Raw genomic sequence first — 26123 nt, 5'->3', positions numbered from 1 at the left:
CGCACGCGCGGAGAGGGGAGCTTCCGGCCTATAGCCCCGTCCCCAGCCCCACCCAAGTTAGCTCCTCCTCCAGGCCCCACCTCCGGACCAGTTCCTCCTCTCACCCGTGAAGCCCCGCCCCCTACTCGGGGCTTCCTTCGCCCCCGTTCCATTTAATTGTTGGATTGTCAGCGCTGCACTCCCGCTGACGGCCAGCAGGGGGCAGAGTTCGAGCTGGAGGTTTTTTTTTTTTTCACCCCCTCGGGGCGTCCCCGGGAGGCGGTCGCAGAGTGGGGGAGGGGAGGGCGGGGCTCGTGGACGCGGTTCCGTCCGCTGCTGCGCTACTTTTGGTCCGGACTCGGCTGGGAGGCCGCGGCTGCCGCATCAGAGCTGACGTGGGGGCGACGTGGGGCCGCGGCCGGCGCCGGCGCCGGGTTGCTGGGCGGCGGCGCCGCTCTTGAGCGGCGGTCGGGCTTGGCGTCTCCACCTCCTCGCGTCCGTAATCAGTGACGAGGTCCGCTACGTAAACCCCATCGCGGCGGGTAAGTGGCGCGCCGGCAGGGCCCGGAGACCAGGAGCCGGCGACGCGGCGCGGGAGGCGGCGCAGGAGCGGGGCGGGGCCGGGCCGGGCGGCGGGACCCCGGCGGCGGATCCCGTGTCGGCGGGACCCCGTGTCGGTGGCGGAGGCGCGCCCCGGGAAGAGGCCCTCTCGCTTCCCCGCCGGCCTCGACGAGCCGCCCGCCTTCCCTCCGCCTCCGGCCCCGAGTGCGGGCAGCCCGCCTCCGCACCCTCCCGACTCCTTCCGAGCTTGGTACAAGTTGGAAAAGCCTGACTCGAGAAAAAAGCCCTACGCCTCTGAGTACACTTCTGTCTTGACAGGAAAAAGGAAGCGAGAAGGAAGGACGTTGGTTTTATTTATCGCAGCCGACGATTGGTGGCACCTTTGTCCCAGTTGTGTATGCAGTTGAGATATAAATTAACGCGACCTATTTCTTTGAAACGTGGATTAGGGGGACTTCGCTGTTAAGTCATTTTTGTCCCCCAGACACGTTATTGCTGATGAGATCAAATAAGGGCAGAGACGGAATAAGTGACAGCTGATACAGGTTCGCGGTGTTACTCTTTTGATTTTTGCCTTTTTAGGGCCATCTAGTTCCCAGAACCTCTGACTAGGTAATAAACACATTATTCTACATAGTTCTTACCATGTTGCGATTACACGTATATCACATACCTAGGTTTGAATTGAAATCACTTGAACGTTTTCTGCACCTCCGCTCGCTAGAGCAGCTATTGGTGTGTAATCAGATTTTCAAAAAAATGTTGTGCTACACGACCAGCCTGAAAGTCTGACTAAAACTGAAAGAGCTCCTTTTAACTATGCAGCTTACTTAGGTAACTCATAAACTTTCTTCCTTTAACTGCGGGGAGGATAGGAGGGCAAATCATTTTCCATTGAAACAAAAACTTAGATGCATAGTGATAAAAGTCCAGTGTGAATATTGTATTAGATTACATCTATAATTCATGTTCTCTACTTTTTCCCTTGGGTACCACATTTTTCTTGTAGTCTTGATTCTCTTTTTGGATAATACGCTTGTTTCCCTAAGTTACTGATAAAGTCTTTAAATCTTTGAAGTACTGTTTTCCCCAAAGGAACGCAAATGTCAAAAAATGTTTGGCCAATAAATGCTGAGTATTGAAACTGATGTTTAAAGGAAATACTTATTGATCCAAACATTACTTTGGAAAAGGTATACATTATTTTAGTCCTGGATGAGTAAACATAATGCATTGTCATATTAAGTATTGATAATTACACAATTTTGATGAATCTGTAAATAGATCAATGTAACAAAATTTTTCCAGTGACTTGGTGGTTTGCATGAAATCATTTTGCTAGTGTCAAGTTGTAATTACAGTGATGTTTTGTGTACATATTTTTGTAAGAGTATGAATAAATTTTTATTGACTGTATAAACACAGAGGAACTTTTTAGTCTTTTTGTTTTTGCATTGTCCCAGAAAGTTAATGAAATTTGCCTCTACTGATGAATTTTAACAAACCTCAGACATCATGTATTCTAGTTTTCTACTGAGGCAAGTCACTGCATGATTAAAATATTAAATTTTGTTTTTTCAATAAATCTTTCATGAAAATGAGGGGAGAGTTTTAGATTATTAATGTACATAAGGAATCCTGACTGAATCTTTACCAGTATAAATATTTCTGATCCCATTTCCCCAATTTGATATTCTTTACAAGTATTGGGCCAGGGGTACTGTTGAATTAGGTAGCCTACTGAAAAGCTGTTAAATATTCTGTTCCATTTGTAATGAATTCTTAAAATAAATCTGAACAACACAAACACTTTAACAGCTAAAATTCAGAGACTTTATTTTATTATTTATTTATTTATTTTTAGTTGTAGATGGACACAGTACCTTTATTTTATTTATTTAGTTTTATGTGGTCCTGAGAAGGAACCCAGTGCCTCACACTGGCTAGGCAAGTACTGTACCACTGATCCACAACCCCAGCCAGAGACTTTATTTTTTTAGATCAGTTTTAGAACCATTGATTCTCCCCTCATATCGTTGCTCCCCCACAGTAAGGATTGAACCCAGGGCCACTCTACCATTGAGCTACATCCCAGCCCTTTTTAAGTTTTTAAAATTTTAGACAAGTTCTCACTGAGTTGCCCAGGCTGGCTTGGAAGTTGCAATCTTCCTGTACTTTCCCAGTTGCCACTGGACTAGGATTTTGTTTCTGCACTTAGAAAGAAACCAGTTTTGTTCCAGATAGGACCAATCTAGGTGAGTTGAAATGCTGAAATTCTTTTCTCTGAACTTTAGTTAATTTAAGTGTTTTATCTACTTTCCTGGATTTATTAATTAATACTAGTTAGTGCCTTTGCATTCATTGTGTAGATGAGTGTTTTGAAATGTACTTATCAATGTAGAATCAAGAAGCAAGCTATTGAAAAGAAAAACCTTACAGTGAGTCTGGTCAAGTAATTCTCCCTTGGAATTTTAAATTTTGGTTTTCTTTCCTGAAGTGGTGGTGGTGGTCTGGGGTACTTGAAGGGTGGAGTTGGGGGTGGGGAGGCTGGGGAGGTAGCTCAGTGGTAAAGCACTTCCCAGCAGGTATTAGACTGGGATAAATTCCTAGCACTGTGGGGGAGATTAAGTTGAAGGGTGGAGATGGGTCTTGATTACTTGAAATTCATTTTTTCATTTCCTGCTCAGTAGCTGATTTTGCTATTCATTAAAATAGCCAAAAGTAGGCAGCATGTGGGTAATGAATTGAAAAAGGGATGTTCTTTGGTAACTTTAATGAAAGTTAAGATTTCTCAAAAAACATGTATCTCAGCTAGGTGTGGTGACAAACATTTATAATTCCTGATATTTAGGAGTTTGAGGTAGGAGGATTTCAAATTTGAGGTCACCTTGGGCAATTTAACAAGACCCTGTCTTAAAAAATAAAAGGGCTGGGGATATAGGTCAGTGGTAGAGCACTTGCTGTGGTTCAATCCTCAGGACTGCAAAAAAAAACAAAACAAAAACACCCCAGGTATCTGTCTCAAGCAATTATACTGGAGTAGTTTTGAATCTATATTAGAAAGCCTCCTTTTTATGAATTATTATGCATAATTCATGTTTGAAATATTAAAGATACTATTTACAGATGTTTGGAATATTATGAGTATTCTTCCTGGCTACGCCTATTTTGACATGTAAGTGTACAGATTACTATTTGAAAGTTACTGTTGTTTCACAAGGAGAACAACACTTTAAAAGTGGCATAATTTTCTGTTAACTCCTGTTTCATTTTTCCTGTATTCATTTCACTTGTCCAAAATTCATGATAACCATAGGTTCATCCCTGTTAATTTCAGATATATGGCTGTTTATAATATAATTACTGCTCTCTTCAATCTAGTCCCACCTCCCAACTTTTTAATTGGCTTGGTTGAGATGATTCAGCTTAACAACGTGGGCTTCATGTTCTTCCCTTATCTTTCAATCCTTACTTGCTGTTGCTACTTAAATTATAGTTAACCTGTGCAGATCTACTTGAAGAACTAAAAGCTTACTTTGTCTCAGAACTAAAGAAACAGATTGTGCTTTTTCTCTGTTCTCTTTTTCTTCCAACTTCTGTTAAAAGGTGCACTGCTTTTTATTCCACAGTTTCCCTTTTTCCTTTGGCTGTGCTAATTGCAGTGTTTTGGATTTTTTTCCATCATTTAAAAAAAAAAATTTAAACTTTCTTGCAAATAACATCTCAGTAGTGCTTACTTTGCAGGTCCAATTTTTGGGATTTTTCAAAGTGGAACAAGAATTTAGATTGTTTTTATAAGTGTCTCATAAAGAACTCTTCATTTTTGTAATACTGTAGTTATTTATAACTGTAATATCTAGTCCAAAAACTGGATTAGTTTTTTTTTTTATTGTTGTTGTTTTATTTGCCTTTAATACCATTTGCAAAGCATTTAACTTAGCTTTCACAGGAACAGTTCTCTTTTTAAATCGTTCATCTCTTTAAAGATTCCAAAATTGCAACAAGTATGGCTGGTATAATCAGGTTTGGTGATAAACACAACTTGGTTTGGTGATAAATACAACTTGGTAGGAACAGAAGTACTTGGCACACTACAGAAGAACTGCAGTTGAACTAGACCAATTTTTTTTTTTAAAGAGAGAAAATTTATTTATTTATTTTTTTAGTTTTCGGCGGACACAACATCTTTGTTTGTATGTGGTGCTGAAAATCGAACCAGGGCCAAACGCATGCCAGGCGAGCGCGCTATCGCTTGAGCCACATCCCCAGCCCCTAGACCAAATTTTATAAAAGGAATGGAGGACCACTGGTTAATACAGAGAGTTGGATGGTGAGGTGGAAACTAATTAGGTAAGGGTCCATACTATAGTAAGATTGTCCCAGATTTTCTTATGTATACCTAATTTTTTCAGAAAGTTACATTATATTAATGGCATAGTACAGTATGTAGTCAAAGTCTTCTAAGTATAAATTTGATAATACTACCTTTTCTCTGGCATATTTTAAGTATAATTTGCATAGAAAGCCATATGTTAAAGGTTGATAGGTAACAATAAAATTAAGACTATTACGCCAGAAGGTGAAAAAAAATCAGCATCCTGGGGAAAAGTAAGGTGAATGCCAAATGTTATTTTTGTAACAAACCTAATACAGGTAGGAAGTTTTTATCAGTATGATAGTTGTCTTCCCACCAAATACAGCTCAAAAATCCATACCCAGACAAAATAATTTCAACTTATTTTTCTCACCTAATATATACATTATTTGTCTGTAATAAACTAATCTAAAACATATCTGTCTGCTCTAAAAGATAAACCTCAAAAGTCCCTTGGCAGGTAGGATTTCTAATCTATTTGTTTAGAAAATTGGTAGAGGGCTAGGGATGTAGCTTTGTGGGAGAGCTCTTGCCTAGTATGTGTGAGACCCTTGGTTCAATCCCTAGTCCCTCCAACAACAACAACAACAAAAGGGGGCGGAACAGGGAGAGAAAAGAAAATTGGTATTAATAAAGGATAGTATATCAGAATTGATTGTGATATGTAAACATATCTGCTTAAAAAGTAAAACCTCAGTGGCTCAGGAAGCTGAGGCAGGAGTTCAAAGCCAGCCTCAACAATTAAGTGAGGCCCTAAGCAACTTAGCCCTTCCCAGCACCCCCCAAATTTTAAAATCTCAGACTGGGGATGGTGGTGTGTGCCTCAGCTACTTGGAGGCTGAGGAAAGAGCCAGTTGGAGCCAGCCTGGGCAATTTAGGCAACATTAAGTGGGGATCCTGTGCCAAAAAAATTATCAGACCATCCTGAAGCATGTTAATAAATTCAAAGGGCGTGTTTTAGGCTAACTAGAATATTTTTATATTGTATAAATCCATCATGAGAACATATTAGGACATTTGAGCTCTTAACCAGTTGGTAGGGTTGGGGCATATGATGCTGGATTCAGTTCTGTCTATCCAATAAAAATGTGTTCTAATATTAAAACCAGATTGGAAATGAGATCACTAGTATAAGAAGCAGTTCAGTTTTTCAGTGTATGCTTAGATTATAATCAAATAAACTGGGACCCCTGCTTTACAAATCCATTCAAAGTGATTTTGAACTTTGGAAACAGGTGATACAAAGCAACAAGGTGCCTTAAAATCTGAATGTTTTTACAACAAACTGTATTATATAAAGTCTCTACCCAAGTGTCTCAGACGAGAATGTTAAGAACTTTTTGGATATTTATTCTTAAATCAAGGGGAACTGTTGGAGAATTTTAAGTAGGGAAATACCGTGTTTGGATTTGCGTTTCAAATGGAGTATTGTGGTCAAGTGGAGTGGATTACAAGAGCTTGAGAGGAGGTTTTGAGTGAGGTGAAGTAATTATAGGGAGAGACTGTATATTTATAAGGGAGACTGTTATTACTTTAATCATCAAAAAATCAAGAAATCGGTCAAAACTAAAGCAGTGGCAGTGAGACCAGAGAGAATGGAGAAGAATCAAAAGATATTTAAGAGGTAGAGTTATTAGGGCTAAGTAAACATGTTCTAAGCCTTTATTCCCACGTACAAACAGATATTTTACATTCATTATTGTACTTCCTCCTCACAACATAATCTGACAGGAAGGAATGTAGAAATGTTAAATAATTGTCCAAAGTTACATATCTAGTAAATGATAGAACTCAAGTTCACACTGAGATCAACCTCTTAATACCAGTGCTCTATACCCGACTCCACTACTATACTATTACAATTAGACCACTTTACCACCTCAGGAATTGGGCACAAGGGAAATGGGTCATGAATGGAGGTTAGGACTCTGAGAGTGGGGGGCTGGACTAATGGTGGTGTCAGTCACTGAGATAAGAACACTGTAAGAGGAGAGTTACAGGAAGAGGGAGGCTTAGTTTAGTTTTGAACATTTTGGTTTTGAAGATGTATGAGCAGACCTTTAAGAGAAATCTGATACGCAGATTCTTGTGGGGTTAGAGCTTAGGAGAAATGTAGAAGCTTGAGGTGAAATTTGAGAGTTACTTAAAAGAAGATGAAGTGTTCCAGGGAGAGTGCCTGGAGGAGATTTTTGTGCCTGGAAGTCTGGGGAATACCAACCTGTATTGAAAGAGTGGACCAAAGGAGACAGAAGGAAGGGTTAGTAATTTGGAAGAAAAAATGAAAGTGATGTCATAAGGAATTGGAGGAAAACTGGACATGGTAGCACATACCTGTAATCCCAGGTGTGTTGGAAGCTGAGCCAGGAGAATCCAACCAAGTTCAAGGTCAGCCTGGGCAATTTAGAGAGACCCTGTCTCAAAAAAAAAAAAAAAAAAAGGCTGGGGATCTAAGAGTCTAAGAGTGCTTTCCTAGTAGGATTAAAGCCCTGATTTAATCCTCAGAACTAAAAAAGTAACAAATAAAAATAAGAAAAAAAATTCAGGGAGAGGAAATGCTGTAGAGATGTTAAAGGAAGATAGGGATTAGAAAGCATCCTTTTAGATTTGATCAGTAAGTAGTCAACCTTTAATGACTTCTTAGTTGTTAAAATGAAATATTTCTCTGGCAATCCAGAGTCAGAGTCAATTTTATCTCATCATTATTCTAATATGAGGCCAGTTATTTTCCTCTTTTGACACTGTGGATGGGGTGGCAGGAAGTTGGTGCTTTCTTCAATGCTTGTTGCCTCTGGGAAGAGAAAGTGGGTAGCTATTTCTGGACTTCACTGAGTACCTGTCTCTGTGTTCTAAATTTTTGAACTATAAGAATGTATTTTGTATAAAACTAAAAATAATTTTAAGAGAAATGCAAAAATTAGTAGTTATTTCTCTGTTACATGGTGCTGTGATCATTATTGCTTAGGTGATATTATCTTTGTTTACAAGTCTGTTTCCCTTTTTAGATTGCAGCGTCTTGAGCAATATGTCCCACTGTTTCCCAGTACTTAGCATAAGAGCCTGGTATATAATGGGTACTGGTCACTGTTTAATAAATAAATGATCTTGCCCTCTTGGTCATACAACTTTTAAGATGTTTCCATGTAAAATGTTAGTGTAATATAATAGAGAATAAGGTTTAATAAGGTATAGCACCATCCTTGCTTTTTATTTATTGTGTTGTGGATAGCTTGGTTAAAATGCTCTTTCTTTCTTTTTTTTTTTGTCACTTTGCTAGGGTGGAAGGGGTGGTAACAGTAACCACTGCTTTAGTACCTTCAGTGTGGCAAACCATTGCCTGCAGTTTCAAAATTGGAAGGGTATGACACTGTTTTAGAGAGAACCACTTAGGAGCTAAGTCTGAAAGCTGCATGTGCATTGCTGAGCACTGTCGTTGCTGGCATAGGCATCTTCAAAGTACTGAGGGATGGCCATAACTGTTCTTTGCAGCTCTGAAAAAAGCAAAGGCTCCCAGATATTCTTTTTGTCTTTGGCAGTCTTACTTCATTCTGCAGGTCAGATGTGTTTGGGGGCTGAGGATACAGTTCAGTAGTAGAGTGTTTGCCTAGCACTGGGTTCAGTCCCCAGCCCAAATAAATACTTATATAAACAAATGTGTGTGTTTGTGTGTGTGTATTTCAGAAGTATTAAGTTTTAAGAAGTATTAAGCTTAAAAATATGAGGCTTAATTACTAGTGTCTTAGATAGCTTTTTAAAATAGAGTGAAGGCTATTTAGAAGATTTTGAATGAACTGTTGATATTTTATTTAGAGTTAAGAATCTTTGACAAAACCGAAGTTTGAATTAATGAAAACATGGTTGGAAAATTTGTTGCAATTGAGTGATCATTACCTTTTAAAACAGCTTATCACCAGCACTGCAAAACAAAAACAAACAGTAAATGGAGCTGATACTGAGCTTAAATACACTTAATGTATAATAGTGTAGACTGCATGGCTTTCTTTTCTATAGAAAATAATCTGAGAGGGTTGGGGCTGTGGCTCAGCGGTAGAGTGCTTGCCTAGCTTGCGTGAGGCCCTAGGTTCAATCCCCAGCACCACATAAAAATAAGTAAAATAAAGGCATTATGTCCAGCTACAACTAAAAAATAAAAAATGTTTAAAAAAAAGAAAGAAAATAATCTGAGAAATAGCACATCATTTAAATTTTGTGGATCCCCCCCCACCGAAGATAAGAAAAATAAATAATAGAATTGAAAAAAAATCCAAAGCTGTTTCCAGTTATCTATGCTTTTTTAGTTTTATAGAAATTTGAATATTACTAGCCTAGTTTTAAGAGATTTAACTTTTTGAAAATAAATGTTATAATCTCCCAATTCAACATCATAATTTTACTGCAGGATAAATAAAGAAGAAAACGGAGAAGGAGCAAAGCATTGATTGCAAATGTCTTAATAATGAGCAAATGTGGCAGGAAAAAATATATTAAGACAAATGTAAGGTAGGTGGATATGTTTTTCTGTTTGTTTTTTTTTAAGTTTCTACTTAGCTATAGTTAAAATGATGAATTAATGATAAATATGTACATACATGTATGTGTGCTTATGGTGTATATATATATTATACATACATAGTGATTATAAATATATACATGCAAGTGGATATTCACATTTGGCTTTTTCTGAGTTTAGGATCCTTTTCAGTTAGAAAATAGACCATTGATAAGGATATAGATAGTTCAGTGGAACTATAGAATTAGAGGAATCTCAGGAGTTTTAGTCATCTGTCTTACTCTTAGACTACTTGTTGCTAATTGAACTTGGGGGTGCTTAACCACTGAGCTACATTCCTGGCCCTTTTTATTATTTTATTTTGATACGGGGTCTTACTAAGTTGCTTAGGGCCTCACTAAATTGCTGAGTCTGGCTTTGAATTGGGATCCTCCTGCCTCAGCCTCCCGAGTTTCTGGGATTATAGGCAAGCACTACCGTGCCTGGCTCTACCAATTTTTATAGCAATCTAATCAGAATTTTTCAAGTTTCTTTTGGTTCTCTCTCTCTCTCTCTCTCTCTCTCTCTCTCTCTCTCTCTCTCTATATATATATATATATATATATATATATATATATATTTGATAGACGTTTATTTATTTATATGTGGTGCTGAGAATCGAACCCAGTGCCTCACAGGTGCCAGGCAAGTGCGCTACCACTGAGCCAAAGTCCAGCCCATCTTTTGGAACTTTCAAAATGTTTTGTTTCATCAGTTGTGTTTAGCTCTAAAGAGAAAATAAATTTTCTATGACATTTTTGTAAAGCTATTTAAAAATAGAGAATAGAAACAACTTTAGTAAATTTTTCCTTTACCAATTGGACTCTATTTTTAGAAGTGGAAAAGTTTTTGCAAAGGTAATATAGTTGCAGTGCCATGTAATTTGTTTTTACAAATTGGAAACAACTGTGATTTTAGAATTGTATTAGTTTATTGAACACATTAATTATAATTAAGACACTGTCTTTGTCCTATTTTTCACTTAGATTTTTTTGGCCTGTCTTTTCCTTTCCCTTCTTTGCTTCTAACTTCTTTTTTAAAAAAACACTTTCCTGGAGGCCAACCTCAGCAATTTAGCAAGGCCCTAATCAACTTGGTGAGACCCCGTCTCAAAATTTAAAATTAAGTACAGGTTGGGGATGTAGCTCAGTGGTAAAGTTCTGCTGGGTTCAGTCCCCAGTATACAGAAAGAAACACACACATTCTCAGGTACTGATAGCATTCCTTAAAATGTTTTTCCTTTTTCCTTCTTGTTTTTCCTCCTGCTTACATATTTGTTATGCACATATAGACATGCCTAAGTAGCTTTCATGATTAATTGCTTTGGTTTCTATAATTATAAATATTTGTATGAGTGTATTTCTTTGCATTTGCTTCTTTTTAAAAAATATTTATTTTCTTATTTTTCGGTGGACACAACATCTTTATTTTATTTTTATGTGGTGCTGAGGATCGAACCCAGTGCCCTGTGCATGCCAGGCGAGTGCGTTACCGCTTGAGCCACATCCCCAGCCCCTGCATTCACTTCTTAAAGTATGTTATATATAGGTTGTCTACCTATTTTGTATTATATTGTACAAATAGTACTTTATTGTTGTACTTCAGTATTTGGGGAATTATTACAGTATTATGTAGATGTTCTTTTACAGTCCTCAAAAAATAACAGAATAAGAAGTCATACAAGGTAACAGGATAACAAATACAATTCTACATGTATTTGTTATGGAAAGTAGTTCACCGTGGAAATCTTTTAAACTAGATATAATAGAGAATCCTGTTATTTTAACCTTTTATTAGTTATTTTAACCTTTTATCAAACTGGATCTTAGTATATTCATAACAGGTTGGGATATTTGCTTTTCCATCAAAGGAGAAAAAGGAGATATCAGAAGAAATATTTAACTCATAAGAAAAGAATATTGTTGAGGTGGAAGGATTGCAAATTCAAGTTTAAATATGCCAATTTTAGCAAATTCTTACCTATTTTTAAGAACTGTGAAACCAAATATTTGCCAGTATTCTAGTTGATGTTAGTTATAATACTTAATGTACTTTTGTGTATTTTATAGTTTCTTCTTATTTTTAAGTATTCTGTAATATATAATTGCTAATTGGTTCTTTCCCCCTCTGATAAAGATTGTTGTTTAAGATTAAAAAAAACCCTATAATTTATTAATTTAAAGATTACTCTGCTGTTATAGAAAGTGAGATTTTTGGCCTGTATATTCTGTGATGCATCTCTTCAATTTTAGTACATTTAGCTATAAAGTATACAATGAAAAATTTAAATAGATCTTTCTCTTAACTCTGTAAATAAATTCTGTATGGAACAGTTAAGGCTGATTGACAAATGTTAATGTTTTATGTTCATCATGTATAGCTGAGTTCTGGGTCTTATATTGCCTCCTGAGATAGTGCTTAAAAATGCCTGAAAAAGCCAGGCATGGTGACATGAATCTACAATTCCAGCTACTGGGGTGGCTGAGGTGGGAGGATTGGACAATTTAGCAAGACCCCTGTCTCAAAAAGAAAAGAAAGAAAGAAAATAAAATGTTTAGTTCGGTGCTTAACCCATGTTAAGCATTTAAGAAAAAAATTTTGAACTAGAAATTGAACCCAGGGGTGCTGTACCACTGAGCTAGAACTACGTCCAAAGTTCCTTTTTTATTTTTTATTTTGAGGCAGTCCTTACTAAGTTATCCAGGCTGGACTTGAACTTGCAGTCCTCCTGCCTCAACCTTAGGAGTTGCTGGGATTTCAGGGGTGCACCACTATGCCCAGTGAACACTTATATATTGTTTAATCTTGGGCCCTGAGCCCTGTCTTGGGCTTGATTTTCAGTGGGTTTAGGAGGTTGTTCTGGAGAACAGTTGGATATATATTAGCACAATAAACTTGCTTGAAAATGATAGGATATGTATTTTAAATGATAGGATATGTATTTAGAGTTGAACTTACCTTCAAATAAACTGATTTTAGCATCAAATTTTTACTGAATGACATAGACTGAGCACCATACTAGCTGTTCTAAAATAATACAAATGAGTTAAAATTGGAGCCCAGTGTGAACAACAAAGCATATCTGAATGAAGATTACAATAACAGTTGCAGCTGTACTAGGCACTGGGCATACATGGAAATCTCAGATGTGACATTCATCCCTAAATTATTCATACAAGTATTAGTACTGTGCTAACAAAAGTGTATGCTAGGCAAGTGCTGATGGAAGTATTGCACAAAACATATTGGGAACTCAGAAGAGTAACTGATAATGCTAAGGGCTATTAGAATAGGCTTTTGAAAGATAGTGTCTTGAACTAGGCCACAAAAAACTGGAATGAATTTGCCTGTTGGACAAAGAAGGGATGAAGGCCATTCCAGGAAGAAAGCAGAAACACGTCAATGATTAGAACTGGGGGAATAAGATGTATATTTGAAAAAAATGGCTTATTAGGAGAATAGAATAAAGAGTGTGGGAAAGAATGGAATAACTGAAGATGAAGCTGTGAAAGTAAAGTGGAATCACATGTGAAAGGAGTTAAATGGCAATTTGGAAAAAGACTTGGGTTCAAAACCTATCTATGCCAGTTTTTGCCCCTGTTGTGAGATCAGATTCTTAACCTCCTTAGGTCTCCTTTTCCTTATCTCTAAAAGAAGAACTAATTATATGATTTAATAGAGTTTTTGAGGACCAAAACTACATTTACCACATGGCAAATACTAAATAAATGGTAGTTATGATTAAAAGAAGTGGCAAGTGGATTTTATCTCATAGTCATTATAGGGCTTCTGAAGAGTTTAAACAGAGAAATGTTTTAATCAAATGTATGTTTTTAGAAAGATAATTATTGACATGGATCGAAATCAGGAAATAGAACAGTGGCAGTGAGAAGGTACTGAAGGAGACTTAATTGTACTTTAGAGAGTAGAATTGTTATATCTGGTGATAAAACTGTGGGGAATAAAAGGAAGGAAGTATCGGGTATAACAGTTTTTCTGGATGGTGGGGTCCCATTTCCTGAGAGAGTAATCTCAGGAGATAGAACATGTGTGTTTAGGATTTTGTGTGTTCACTGACTTTGAGGTACCTACAAAACATCTGTGTGTGTAAATGTTAAACAGGCTTTTGAATTTTGGAATTCAGGAAAGACTACTGGGCTAGAAATGTAGGTTTAAGAGTTACAGGTTTAAAACTTGTATTAAATCCAAAGAAATGAATGACATTAAGCAGGGAGAGATTTGAAAGTGAGCCAAGAAAGCTAGACAGATCCCTGAAGATTGAAGGATTAACATCAAGTAAGGGAAGGAATTGGCAGAGCAGCTTGTGGAGGAATCATCAGAGATTTGGTCAGAACAGGAAAATGCATTCTAGGGACATAAAAATAGAGTTCAGGAAGGAATATGTCCACAACTTAATGCTGCTGAGGGGTCAAACAACATAGAACTTAAGTGCGTTGGATTTAGTGACAAATGAGTTATGTTTTTTAGAGTGTTTTTAGAGAGGCTGAGGCAAATTTGGGGTTGTCTAGTAGAAGGTGGGAGGTGAAGAAATGGGGATAGCATTGGCAGTTCTTTCAAGTAGGTCATCAGGGAGAGGTAGAAGAGAGGCAGTGAATTTTTGGATGTGGGTGATGTGTGTGTGTGTGTACGCGCGCTTGCTTGTGTATCTAAGGTGGGGAGAGACTTGGAGGTATTTAAGTCTTACAGGAGGAAACCACTAGCGAGGTGAGAGGATAATTTATTGTATTATGCACCTGAAAAGAGCAAAAAAGGGCATGTGATCTAAAGAACAGATACAGAAATTTAAGAGTGGGAAGGAAGCAGGAGCCAAGGAAAAATGAAGGATGTAAATGTAACTGTTGATTTGGTGGCAGGGAAGTTGAGGGAGTTTTGATTAAAATCAGGAGGCAAAATCTTAGTTAAAGTATAATTAGGTAAATTCAGGGATTTGAGAAGAGGGAGAAAATATGAAAAAGTTGGGGACAGTGGGAGATTAAGCTGATTAGAGAAGCTCAATAAGATTACTGCCCATTTGAGGTTGAAAACCACCAATTCCATTGCTTCAGTAATATTGTTTTATAATTTTATTAATTACTGTTCTTCATCCTTGGTTCAGGCATACAGGTGACAGAGAGTTAATTTTATCCAGATTGGTATTTCCTAAGATATAGCATGAAGAAAAGGGACAAGAGAATTTAGGGGATTGGGAAAAGCAGTTAAAATGAGAAATCATGCTAGCTGAATATGGTGGGGGAATGAAGAAAGGAGACTGATGGAAAGGGAGAAAGTGCTCTGGAACTCTAAGTGCAGTGGAATAATAGGTGTGGTGGGAATAATGGATGAAAGATTTAAGCTGAAAAGTTAGGATGTTGTAGTGACAGTGGGGTGTTGGAATCAAATATTTTAGGCTGGAACAGTTTTGCCCACAGACAAGGTCCAGTGTTTCATCTGCCACACACAGTGAGAGGGATGAATCCCTTCCTTTAAATGTTGAACATACACAGAATAGTAGAAAGGAAGCCTTCTAAATTAGGGACCAAAATTTTCAGTTTATATTCTGGAAGTGAATAGAAGATGATGATTTTCATATGGACAGGTACAAGATGGTGCAGCTGACTTTGAGCCTCAGTGGAATAAGGGTGTTATGAGGAAGTAAAGGAGGAACAGCTGGGAGCAGTAGTGAGGAACCAAGTCTACAGTGGAAGCCAGGTCAACATTCTGATCCTGAGTATGGAAGGTTGAGCAGTTCCCTCCTGAGATGACTGTAAGGGGCCTTTGGGAGTCTAGATAGTACACTACAAAGGTATGGAAGAGCAGTAGGATTTGTTATGGGAGAGGATGAAAGCACTAGTTATGAAAGTGAAAATGAAATATGAGAGGAGCTTTTATCTTGGGCAGTGATGGAATGTGAAATGTTAATGGATGTGATTCTGGCATAAGTGCTGGGGCATCAAAATTTAGTCATGGCTTAGGAAGAGATTTAGTGACTGATTAATGATCTTCATAGTGGATGGCAGCAATTGTAAAGAGCAGCAGTTTAACTGCAGTTCATTGTTGGAGTAAGAGGTTGTAAAGAATTAATACAAGTGGTAGTCTGGTAAGGAAGATGAATGGGCATAGCTGCCGACCTTCCATTTATGCCTTTACTTGAGGTCTCCTTGCATCCTGATATGGTTAATGTTTAACTTTGAGGGGGTTTGTTTTTTTTACAGTTGACTTGGTTCTGACATGGACATGATTCTAGTTTTGGAGCTTGAAAGCATGGTAAGGATTATGAGGAAAGGGATAGGTGTTGTGAAAACTCCAGTTATGAAAAACTCAACAGGAGGGAGATGTGCATAAATACAGATTTGGCAATTATCTGCATTTAGGACTTAAGTAATATTATGTAGATTGAAGAAAAAGAATAGAGCGTAGAGTAAAAGATTGAAATCTGGAGAATACCCAAGATGATAATTAAGGTGATTACATGAGATAGTATATATGAAAACACTTTCATATGTGAAACATTTTGAAATCTGCTTGATAAATTATAAAGTCTTTTATTATATCTAAAAAATTGAGCTCTGAATAGTTTAGCTTTATCTTCTTAAGCATTAAAACTTATTTTTTTTTGATGGTGGTTGTCTTAGATTCTATTGTGTGTGTACCATTCTGTCCTTAAAGTAAAGTAAGCATTATTAACTTTTGTGTGTGTGTGTGTTACTAGGGATTGAACCCAGGGGTACTGTACCTCCAGGGAACATCTTCAGCTCTTTTTATTTTTTATTTTATTTTTGAGATAGGGTCTCACCAGGATGTCAAGGCTAGCCTCGAACTTGGGATCCTCTTGCTTCAGCCTCCCGAGTTTCTGGGATTATAAGCATGTGCCACCATGCTGGGCTAACATTTCTCGATGATTTATGATAGTTATTGCAAATATCAATATGACTTGGTACCTCACTTCCTTCAATTTCTTGAGTATAAAGAACTAGGCATCTGGTTGTGGTGGTACATGCCTGCAATCCCAGCCACTCAGGATCAGAAGACTGAGGCAGGAGGATGGCAAAATTTCAGGAACTCAGTGAGGCCTTAAATTGGCAAGTTAGCGAGACCTTGTCTCAAAAATAAAATAAATAAATAAATAAATAAAAGGATTGGGGATGTGGCCCAGTGGCTAAGCACCCCAGTGGCTAAGCACCCCTGTTTTAATTCCTGGTACCAAAAAAAAAAAAAAAAAGAGCTATAGGCAATTTTATCTGACATGGACCCAAAGTGCCACAGCCACAGAGTTGGAATTCTTGATCCATTAATTATATGCCCTATAATTTTCCTCTTCTCATTGTCAACTCTTCTTATATCCATTCTAGTTAGGAATCAGATAAATGAGAGTCTTATTTGAAATAAGAATACATGGGTTAATACATGAACCATAGAAAGTTCTCAAGTTTTAGTTTTAGTATGTGGACATTGAACCATTTATTTTGCCTGTTAATAGGAAATTTTTTCTTTTTAAAACTTTTTTTTTTAGTTTTATTTATTTATTTTTAGTTTTTTTAGATATTGAAGGACCTAGAGTAGAGGAGGCATCTGAAGTAAAAAATTTTTTCTAAATCATTGAAAGGTATTCATATCTGGTTCCCTTGACCCTTTCTAACCCTATTTCTACCAGTCTTACTCTGTCTCTTCCCTGATGAGTCTCATGCAAATTTTCTACTCCAGTCAGCTGTCCTGTTTCCCAAAATCTAGACTTTCCTTCCTATCATACCCATCTATCCTTTTCTACTTGGCTCCATCCTCAGGCAGACTCCATCATTCCTGTCTGTTTTTCTAAGCATTTTATGCATAATAGGCTTCACATAATTTAAGTATTTTAATATTTATTATTAGTCTACCAGTAAGCTAAGTGAGTCTTAAATTTCAAGACTTGTTGGAATTACATGGATACAAAAAATTAGATTTCCCCAGAAAGTTTGGTGAAGTAAATTTGGAAATCTGCATTTTTAAAAACAAATAATTTGAGAAATCAAGGACCATCTGGTAAATGAATTCCTTTAGGACATTTTTGTATATAGAGCTTACCCACTTTTGTATATAGAGCCCATTATGTAGATGATGCTGAATCAATCAGTTTATTAGGCGAGGCCTTTTAGCATGTAATTTTTGAGTTGAGACTCAGGTTTTGGCAGAATCTTAGAACTTTTAACAAAGGTGTAAAAATAGCACAATATTGTTAGAATTGTTGCCAAAATACTCCTACTAGGGTATATTTAATGGAAAAAGGGTTTTTTTTGCAGGGTGGGGGGGTCAGATACTTTTTGGTAAATGCTGCCTTCACTCTCCACCCTTCTCAAGGCACACTAGCATCTTCACACTTCTGAGATTTTTCTATAGGGAAAAAAACTCTTAGATGGGTGCCATAGTGCATACTTGTAATTCCAGTGACATGGGAAGCTGAGGCAGGAGGTTTGAAAGTTGGAGGCCAGCCTTAGCAACTTAGCTAGACCTTGTCACAAAAAAAAAAAAAAAAAAAAAAAGGCTGGGGATGTTGCTCAGTTCTACAGAGCTCCTGGGTTTAAAAGGGGGGGGGGAGAGGGGGAGGGGGAGGGGGAGGGGGGAGGGAGAGAAGAAACTCTTTAAACTCTATAGGTAAAGGATTTTGAGGGCTAGGGATATAGCTCAGTGGTAGAGAGCTTGCCTAACATGTGGGAGGCCCTGAGTTTGCTCTCCAGCGCCACCAAAATATACAGAAAACAAAAACATTTAAATAAGTGTTCACCCACTTTATTTATCTCCTTTTGTGGATAATACTTTTTTGTATCCTACAAAACTCATACAGCATTCTCTTTGGAGTTCATATTAGCAAAAATAGAGCAGTAGGAATTAACATTTTATGCATGATGATATATACCTATTTTATGCATGTTATATGTACCCAGAACTGGAGAGGTCATGCCAGGCAGTAATAAGAAAAGAGGTAAAGGCATTGGAAAGTATTAAGGGATGTACATTTTTTCCACCATTGGCTAGACACTTTTTTTTTTTTTTTTCACAATTCCTGCAAATTTGTAAGTATTAAAATGTAGGCTATATAGCATAGCCTATAACAGACAGGTTTGAGAATGCAAAGCTAGCTTCAGGTAGTGCTTACTGAAATGCAAATGAAGGCAGTAAATGAAAGACAGTAGATGAAGGATCTGGTAACTAATTAAATCTGGTGAAAACAATTTGAACTTTTTAATTCAATGTCTTAAGTAGGCTTCATACTTTTTGATATATATTTAGACTACTAAGGTGAAAAAATGTATCATACTATTGACATTTGAAAAGATATGGCAGCAGAGAGTAGTTCTATAACAATTTAAATTTTAAAATTTATTTTGTTTGCATTTTACATTTTTTCTTTTTTTAAAATTTTTTAATATTTATTTTTTAGTTTTCGGTGGACACAACATCTTTATTTTATTTTTATGTGGTGCTGAGGATCGAACCCGGGCCGCACGCATGCCAGGCGAGCGCGCTACCGCTAGAGCCACATCCCCAGCCTCTACATTTTTTCTTAATAAAATAAAATTTGTTATTATATGGTTGACCTTCTAGACTCTACATAGAAACCAGTAACTTAAATTGAATTCAGAAGCAAACTAAAATCATGTCAGAAGTTTTTCCTGGAAAAATTAGATTCTTCTCTGAATAACTGGGGAGCTGGAGGAAAGTGGTTAGCCCTTACTGATTGAATTTGTTTGGGAGGCTTGTTTGTCAGAAACTACTTGCTGACAAAGCAAGACACATTATTATGACATTTAATTTAGACAATGGGCAATTTTCCACACCATAATATAAAACAGTTGTTAGACCTTGAGACTCATAGGATATTTATACTTTCCAGGTAAAGTAGAAAACCTAGTATTATCACTCTTTCATACTAAATACAGTGCCCAAAACAATTATCAGGGAGACTTTAAGACTTAATTTTTAAAATAAGCTAATTCCCATAAAATACATTGCAGCATTCCCTTGGTAACATTGTTATTCATTGGGCAGAGAATGTGCCTTCAGTTTGGTAAGTGAAAATTCTGCTACTAAACCAATTTCTTGAATAAAAAAAACAAAAAAGAAAAACCACAAGAGGATGATTGACTGCCATAAATGGATATCAGAAAGCTAAGTAAAAACAGTACTCAGTATTTCCTGATACTTTAGATGGGTCCTTAATGCTTCTTCCTTTTTGTTATCTTTTCAGACAAATGACCATGGAAACAATTGAATCTCGGCAGGATGGAAGTATAACTGATTCTGTGGCAGAGAGAGAATCTGCTCATATGCATACTCAGACTGGCCAAAATTCAATTCCTACTTTAGCTCAGGTAGGCTATAGGCAGGCACAAACACAAGTTAAAATTTATGGAAAGGAGAATTATGTGCTGATTCTGTTTACTTGTAGTTGATCTTAAATTTCCCATTCTCCCTGATTATCAGCTATTCTTACTATAATTGATTTTGAAAGGAAGATAAATATTTTAAATACTTTTACATTATAACAGTTTTCCACTACCACCACAATTGTGGGAAAGAAAAACAAAAGCCCCTCCATAACATGTATTCTTCAAATTATTATTTGACTAGGTTGCTAATTCCAAATTGACATAGTTCCGATATTCTTAGTGTAAAGATGGCAGAAATCTTACTGTTTGCAAATATATATTTGACCTGTTCTTTACTGTTTTTTGTTTTTCAGTTTGTTTTTAAACTTTGTATTGGTTTTATTCAGAGAGCACAAGTGTCAGGACTGTAGGTGGGTCAGTGGTAGAGCTCTTACCTAGCATGTGCCAGCCCGAATACAGAGGTTGGAGGGTACTAGAATCAGTTAGTGCATGTTTTTCAGCTCCTAAAACATATTTTTGAGATATCTATAAAAATATATAGTACAAACAAATACATTATTTATTAATTTATCAAATATTTATTGAATACCTACTGTGTTTATACACTGTTCTAGATGCACAGGGCTTTTCATAATTCCTGGCTTTAAATATCTCATAGTTTAGTAGAGTAGATGTATTTTTTAAAAATATTTTTTAGTTGTCAATGGACCTTTATTTTAATTATTTACATGCAATGCTGAGAATTGAACTCAGTGCCTCTCACATGCTAGGCAAGTGTTCTACCACTGAGCCACAACCCCAGCCCCTAGACGTATGTTTTAATAATAATTCCAATAAGAAGTGCTGTAAAATGTTACATCCATAATGAATAAGGTATCCATAGGATGAAGCAGCCAGTTGGCTCAGAGTGCATTCTCAAGGATTTTTCATTTGAGCTAGACATAAAGGGTGAATAGGAATTTTCCAGGCAGATCCTAGGATGGAAGCATATTCTGGGCTATAGAAAGAGTACATACAAAGGGATGCTCAGGGGAAATACTAGTATCTCATTTACTGAAGCCTAGTATCTGGGCTGGAAAGTGGAGCTTGTAAAGGTCAACACAGAGTTGTAGAAATATGAGAGTTTGGAGTGTCCTGCTCCAAATATTGGAATATTCTCAGATGCTCACTGTTTTTAAAACACTAGTGAACTAGAAGTCAGGGAAGCAGTAAGAAAGGACATCATTAGAGTGCCTGGTGGTGCCAGGTAGTTGGGATACACATCTGTAATGGGATTTTAGCAGAATCTTATGGGGAACCTGTTTGGAAGGCCCAGGAGAACAGCAGGTCTTATGTTGTCTCAGGCCAGACTGGTTCATGTGAGCTCTCTTTTTTCCCAAAATTGGGCCCCATGCACCCAGCCTTTTCTTTTCCCTTTTCAAGCTGCCAACACCCACCGTCTTTCCTCAGGTTTTCTCCAAGTGTTCTGTGGAGCTACATCTCCCTAGCAACACCCTTCTTTGTTACCCTGAATGACAGGCATGTAGCCTTTGTTTTTAAAAAAATTAAAACATGGCATTTTTCTTGTTTAAAAAAAAAAAGCATGTTCATTGTATAAGATTAACAAAATAAATATTAAAAGGAACATAAAACCTATCCATAATCTTTACATTCAGAGATGTAATCATTGGTTAATGATTTAATTATTAACATTTTGGTATATAACCTTTAGACTTTTTATCTGTGAAAATAGAATAGAATAGAATGAAATGTGTGTGTGTGTGTGTGTGTGTGTGTGTGTAGTGATTTGGGATCTTCCAGAGGTTTTTTTTTGTTTGTTTTGTTTTTACCATATGTTAGACATTTTATTTTAACCTAAATCACATAATGTACATTCATTTCCTAATATTGTACAGAGTTTTTATAACTATAATTCCTGGCCTGTAATCCTGCCTTTCTTTTCTGTATCTGAAAGCCAACCTTCCTTCTGTCTCCAGTTCCTTCCCTTTGGGTACTGGCTCACTAACTTCCACACATGTCATTTTTCTCCATATTTCTGGGCCAGCACAGTCAGAACAAAAGATCCCCAAAGTTGAAAGAAATCCCTATTGTTGAAAGATGATGATTTGCAATTCTGAGAACCTTCAGGCTAGCAACACCCAGCTCTGTGAGTCATAAGTTGCTGAGTGGTCCAGTAATAGGAAGCCTGAAAAGCAATCTTGGGTTTATATGTTTTGGAATTGAATAGGAGTCAAGTAGACAGAAATTAGGTTGTAGTAGGCTTTAATCAAGAGGAAAGAAATGGTCATTGGGAGTATAGATTTTTGAAAACATTTCTGTGAAATAATAGAGGATAGGTTTAAAGGGAAAGTTTTGAATAAAGTAGAAGAGTAGATAGAGCACTTGTGAGAAGGCCAAATCAAGGAACTAGGAAAAACTTTATATTTCTAATGCTTCTTTAAAAATCTCAAATATATCAGATGCTGGTATTTATTAAATCTGGATGGCAAGTTTATGGATTTTTCTATTCTCTATATGTTTGAAGTTTTTGATAAAAATAAAAAATAACTGGTTTTAATCTTTCACATACTTGAAATGTAAAAGAAATTAAAAGGTAATCTGGCCAGGTTCGGTGGTGCTCAGGAGGCACAAAATATGGCTTAGTGGCCAAGTGCCCCTGAATTCAATCCCCAGTACCCCGGTTCCTCCCCAAAAAGGTAATCTGTGTGCTAATTAATGGATTATTTTAGTTAACTAAGAATTATCCTCTATGCTGTGCATGAATGATGATTATTTGATGATTTAGAACTCAATTCTTAGCAGTCAAAATATTCTGAACATATTAATTTAAATGTATGTGGTATCTGAAGCATTTCACTGACATATTTGTTTTTAGTATACAACACTATATATCTATGGATTATTAAATCAAACTGGCATCTTTATTAACCCTATGATGTATGACCAAAGTGACTGGTTTTTAAAAATAATACTCGATGGTACCATAATTTATTGGCCACTTGTCTCATTTTCTTCAAGTCAAGGGATGTAAATTCCCTGGTGTTTTAGACTTACATTCAGTTTTATATAAACAAGTCAGGGAAGCAGTAAGTAAGGACTTATTTTACATGATCAAATCATTCTTGTTTTCATGATCAAATCATCATTAAGCTGTGGAAACTAAAGTGTGATAAAAAATTCTGTGCGTTTGATCCTTGTGATTAAAATCATTTAATACTAGTAGTTCTGACTGCCCTGTCTTTTCAGAACTTCTGCTAATCAATTGTATGGCTAATGTATATCATCCTGTTTGTAAAAAGACCTGACAGCTGTTGAGCTTCCTTTTGGTCCTCCAACCTTTGTTTTGCTGATGAATTAAAGGCAGGTGGTGCACAAGGGGAAGCTGGAATTTTAAGTTTTGGGGTTTTTTGTTTGTTTGTTTTTTATTTGATTTTTAAAAAATACACGATAGCAGAATGCATTACAATTCTTATTAAACATATAGAGCACAGTTTCTCATATCTTTGTATATAAAGTATGTTCACGCCAATTCATGTCTTTATACATGTACTTTGGGTTTTTTTGCATTACAATTCTTATTACACATATATACGATAATTTTTCATATCTCTGTTTGTATATGAAGTAGGTTGACAACCAATTCGTGTCTTCATACATGTACTTTGGATAATGATGTCCATCACATTTCACCATCCTTGCTGATCCCCTAACTCCTCCCTTTCCCTCCCACCCCACATCCCTATCTAGAATTCATCTATTCCTCCCATGCTCCCCCTCCATACCCCACTATGAGTCAGCTTCTAAGTTTTTGTTTTATAATTTCCCAGTTGTAAGTGACATTTTTCTTGTTTATGTTCTAAAGTAAATTCACACAGCTGATAATGTCAAAAAATTGGAAGCAGGAGTTGCCATTAACAAATCCTGAGTGACAGATAGTTGGGGATTAAATATTGTGACTTGGCTTTCTTCTTGCCTGAATGACTTTATGTGTTGATCCATTAATAATATGCCCTATAATTTTCCCCTTCTCATTGTCAACTCTTCTTATATCCACCCTAGTTAGAAATCAGATAAATGAGAGTCTTATTTGAAATAAGAATACATAGGTCAACATATGAACTATAGGAGGTTCTCTTCGTTTTTAGAAAGTTTAGTATGTAGACGTTGAACATTTATTTTGCCTGTTAGTAGGCAAATTTTTCTTTTTTTTAAACAGGCAACTTTTTTTGTATTATCTGGTTCTTAACTGAATTATATGTTAGCATCAAATAGTTTTTAAAGTTCTTTTGATGTGAAAGATTTCAAGCATATACAAGAATAGAATAATTATTTCTCCATATACACACGTGCACGCACGCGCACACACACTAATTATCAAGATTTTGTAGCACTTGCCTCATCTGTTTTCCTTTTTTTTTTTCTTTTCATTGAAGTATTTTTGAGCAGCTCTGCAGATCTCAGACATTATGGCTTTTTGCTCCTACTTCTGTGTATGCAACTCAAAACAAAATTTTTTTATAAAACGAAATGTCACTGTCATACCTCATAAAATCAAGTATTATTCCTTTGGTTAGTGTGCAGTCTATATTCATATTTCCCCATTTCTCTCTTATATTTATGATCACTCTGAAAGTAACAGTGATGCCACCTTGAACTTTCCTTGTTTCCTTGGGAATCCATCATGCTGCCATGAAGATCTAGATGTGTGGGGTAATCCAGATGAAACCCTTGGAAGGGATGTGCTTTAAAACTGGCTTTCTGCAGTATGGTTCCTTGTAGCTGCTCATGAAGTCTTTAGGCCTGAGTATGATACCTAGACTGTGAAAGCTAAATAACTTTTCTTAGTAAATGACCAATTCTCAAAGTTGTAACAAAGAAGAAGGGAAAGATAAACAGAATCACAGGAGTGAGAACTGGAAGGAAATTCTGGAAATCATTAAGGTCAGCCTGTTGCTGGAAAGAATTAATTCTAATACAAAATTTAACCCATTTGAGTACCTGTATATATTTTTTGAAACAAGGAGATGCTTGGGAGGCAGAGAAAGGGACCAGGGAATGTTGTTCACTGATTATGCTTTGCTAATCTCCTTTCTTATCACCTCTGTTCTCAGTGTGCACCGTGTGTAAAGAGGCGCCTCAGAATAAAGCAGGCCTGGCATATAGTGAGGGATTGAAGTAGGAACAACTTAACAAGGGATACTTGGAAATATTATATTTTAATGTATAAATTGTAATTTTTCTTTTTCAGTTTCATTGAAAATTGGAATGGCATTTCTCATTATTTTGGCCATCTGAATCAAAAACCAATCTTCTTGGTTCTAATCAAGACCAGGAAGAATGTATATAGTTCTCAATAAACAAAACAAAGTAATAATAACAATAATAGAATTTCAAGCAACATTTGCCATTTGCCATTAATGATGGGTCAGCAGCATCATATTTGTATATTTGTATATGAAAGTAGTATCATTTTAGGTTGATTTATTTGCTTGAGCTCAGTGTTTAATTGAATCTGTTTTTTTTTTTTTTTTAATTTCAGTGTGGTAATTCCCTTAGCTGAGGATCTCTTACTAAAGGAGAAAACTGTTCCTCTTAAGAATTGAAAAAAAAAAAAAAATTTGTGTTTTACTGCTTATTTTCCTACTGTTGCTTTTTCTTTCTTTCTTTCTTTCTTCTTCAGTGTTAGGGATGGAATGCAAGGCTTGTGCATATTAGGCAAGTGCTGAACCACTGCACTATATCCCTAGTCCTATTTTAATTTTTTATATGCTTTTAAAATTATGTTTCTTCCCCTGACTCTTTTTCATTATCCTTATTTTATATTTTAATATTTATATTCACTTAGAATTTTGTCTATAAAAATAAAACACAAATTGGAAGAAAACCTAAGAGTGGGTTTTTAGTAAGTGCTAAATCTATATTATATGTGGTTCTTCAGTCAACCTATTGAAAAAGTAACTCATTTTTGAAGATAATTCAAGAATGATAAATCAAAAATAATTTCAAGGTTTGAAGACCACGAGAACAAGGTCATAAATGTTAAAATTAATGAAGATTTTTTTCAACTTGAACAATAATTTGTTAAACATCTGTATTGATGCATGATAAGTTTGTACATAATACTTAATAGAAGCTGGGTATGGTAGAGTATGCCTGTAATCCTAGCAACTCTGTAGGATCTCAAGTTCAAAGTCAGCCTCAGCAACGTAGTGAGACCTTGTCTCCAAATAAAAATATAAAAGGGTTGGGGATGTGGATCAGTGGTTAAGCATCCCTGGGTTCAATCCCCTGTACCAAA

At 36.5% G+C, this 26123-nt stretch overlaps 1 protein-coding gene across 23 annotated transcripts in view; it reads left to right on the top strand.

The window, feature by feature from the left end:
- The first annotated feature begins 309 nt into the window (after positions 1-309).
- Crem (cAMP responsive element modulator) overlaps positions 310-26123 on the top strand; it is a 78383-nt gene continuing 52569 nt past the window's right edge. For 4 of the 23 annotated variants that reach the window (XM_027928515.2, XM_027928516.3, XM_027928506.2 and 1 more), the window contains exons 1-3: positions 319-521; positions 9312-9412; positions 19684-19807. In XM_027928515.2, coding sequence (XP_027784316.1) covers positions 9369-9412; positions 19684-19807 — 168 coding nt within the window. In that variant the 5' untranslated portion in view covers positions 319-521; positions 9312-9368. Of the gene's footprint in view, positions 522-689; positions 1086-4806; positions 4891-9311; positions 9413-19683; positions 19808-26123 lie in introns of those variants that run through there. The other 19 variants (XM_071599887.1, XM_071599886.1, XM_071599885.1 and 16 more) reach the window with 12 other exon arrangements.

This window comes from Marmota flaviventris, chromosome 12 (assembly GCF_047511675.1).
Source record: "Marmota flaviventris isolate mMarFla1 chromosome 12, mMarFla1.hap1, whole genome shotgun sequence".
NCBI lineage: Eukaryota > Metazoa > Chordata > Mammalia > Rodentia > Sciuridae > Marmota > Marmota flaviventris.
This window is presented reverse-complemented; position numbering and strand designations above follow the sequence as displayed.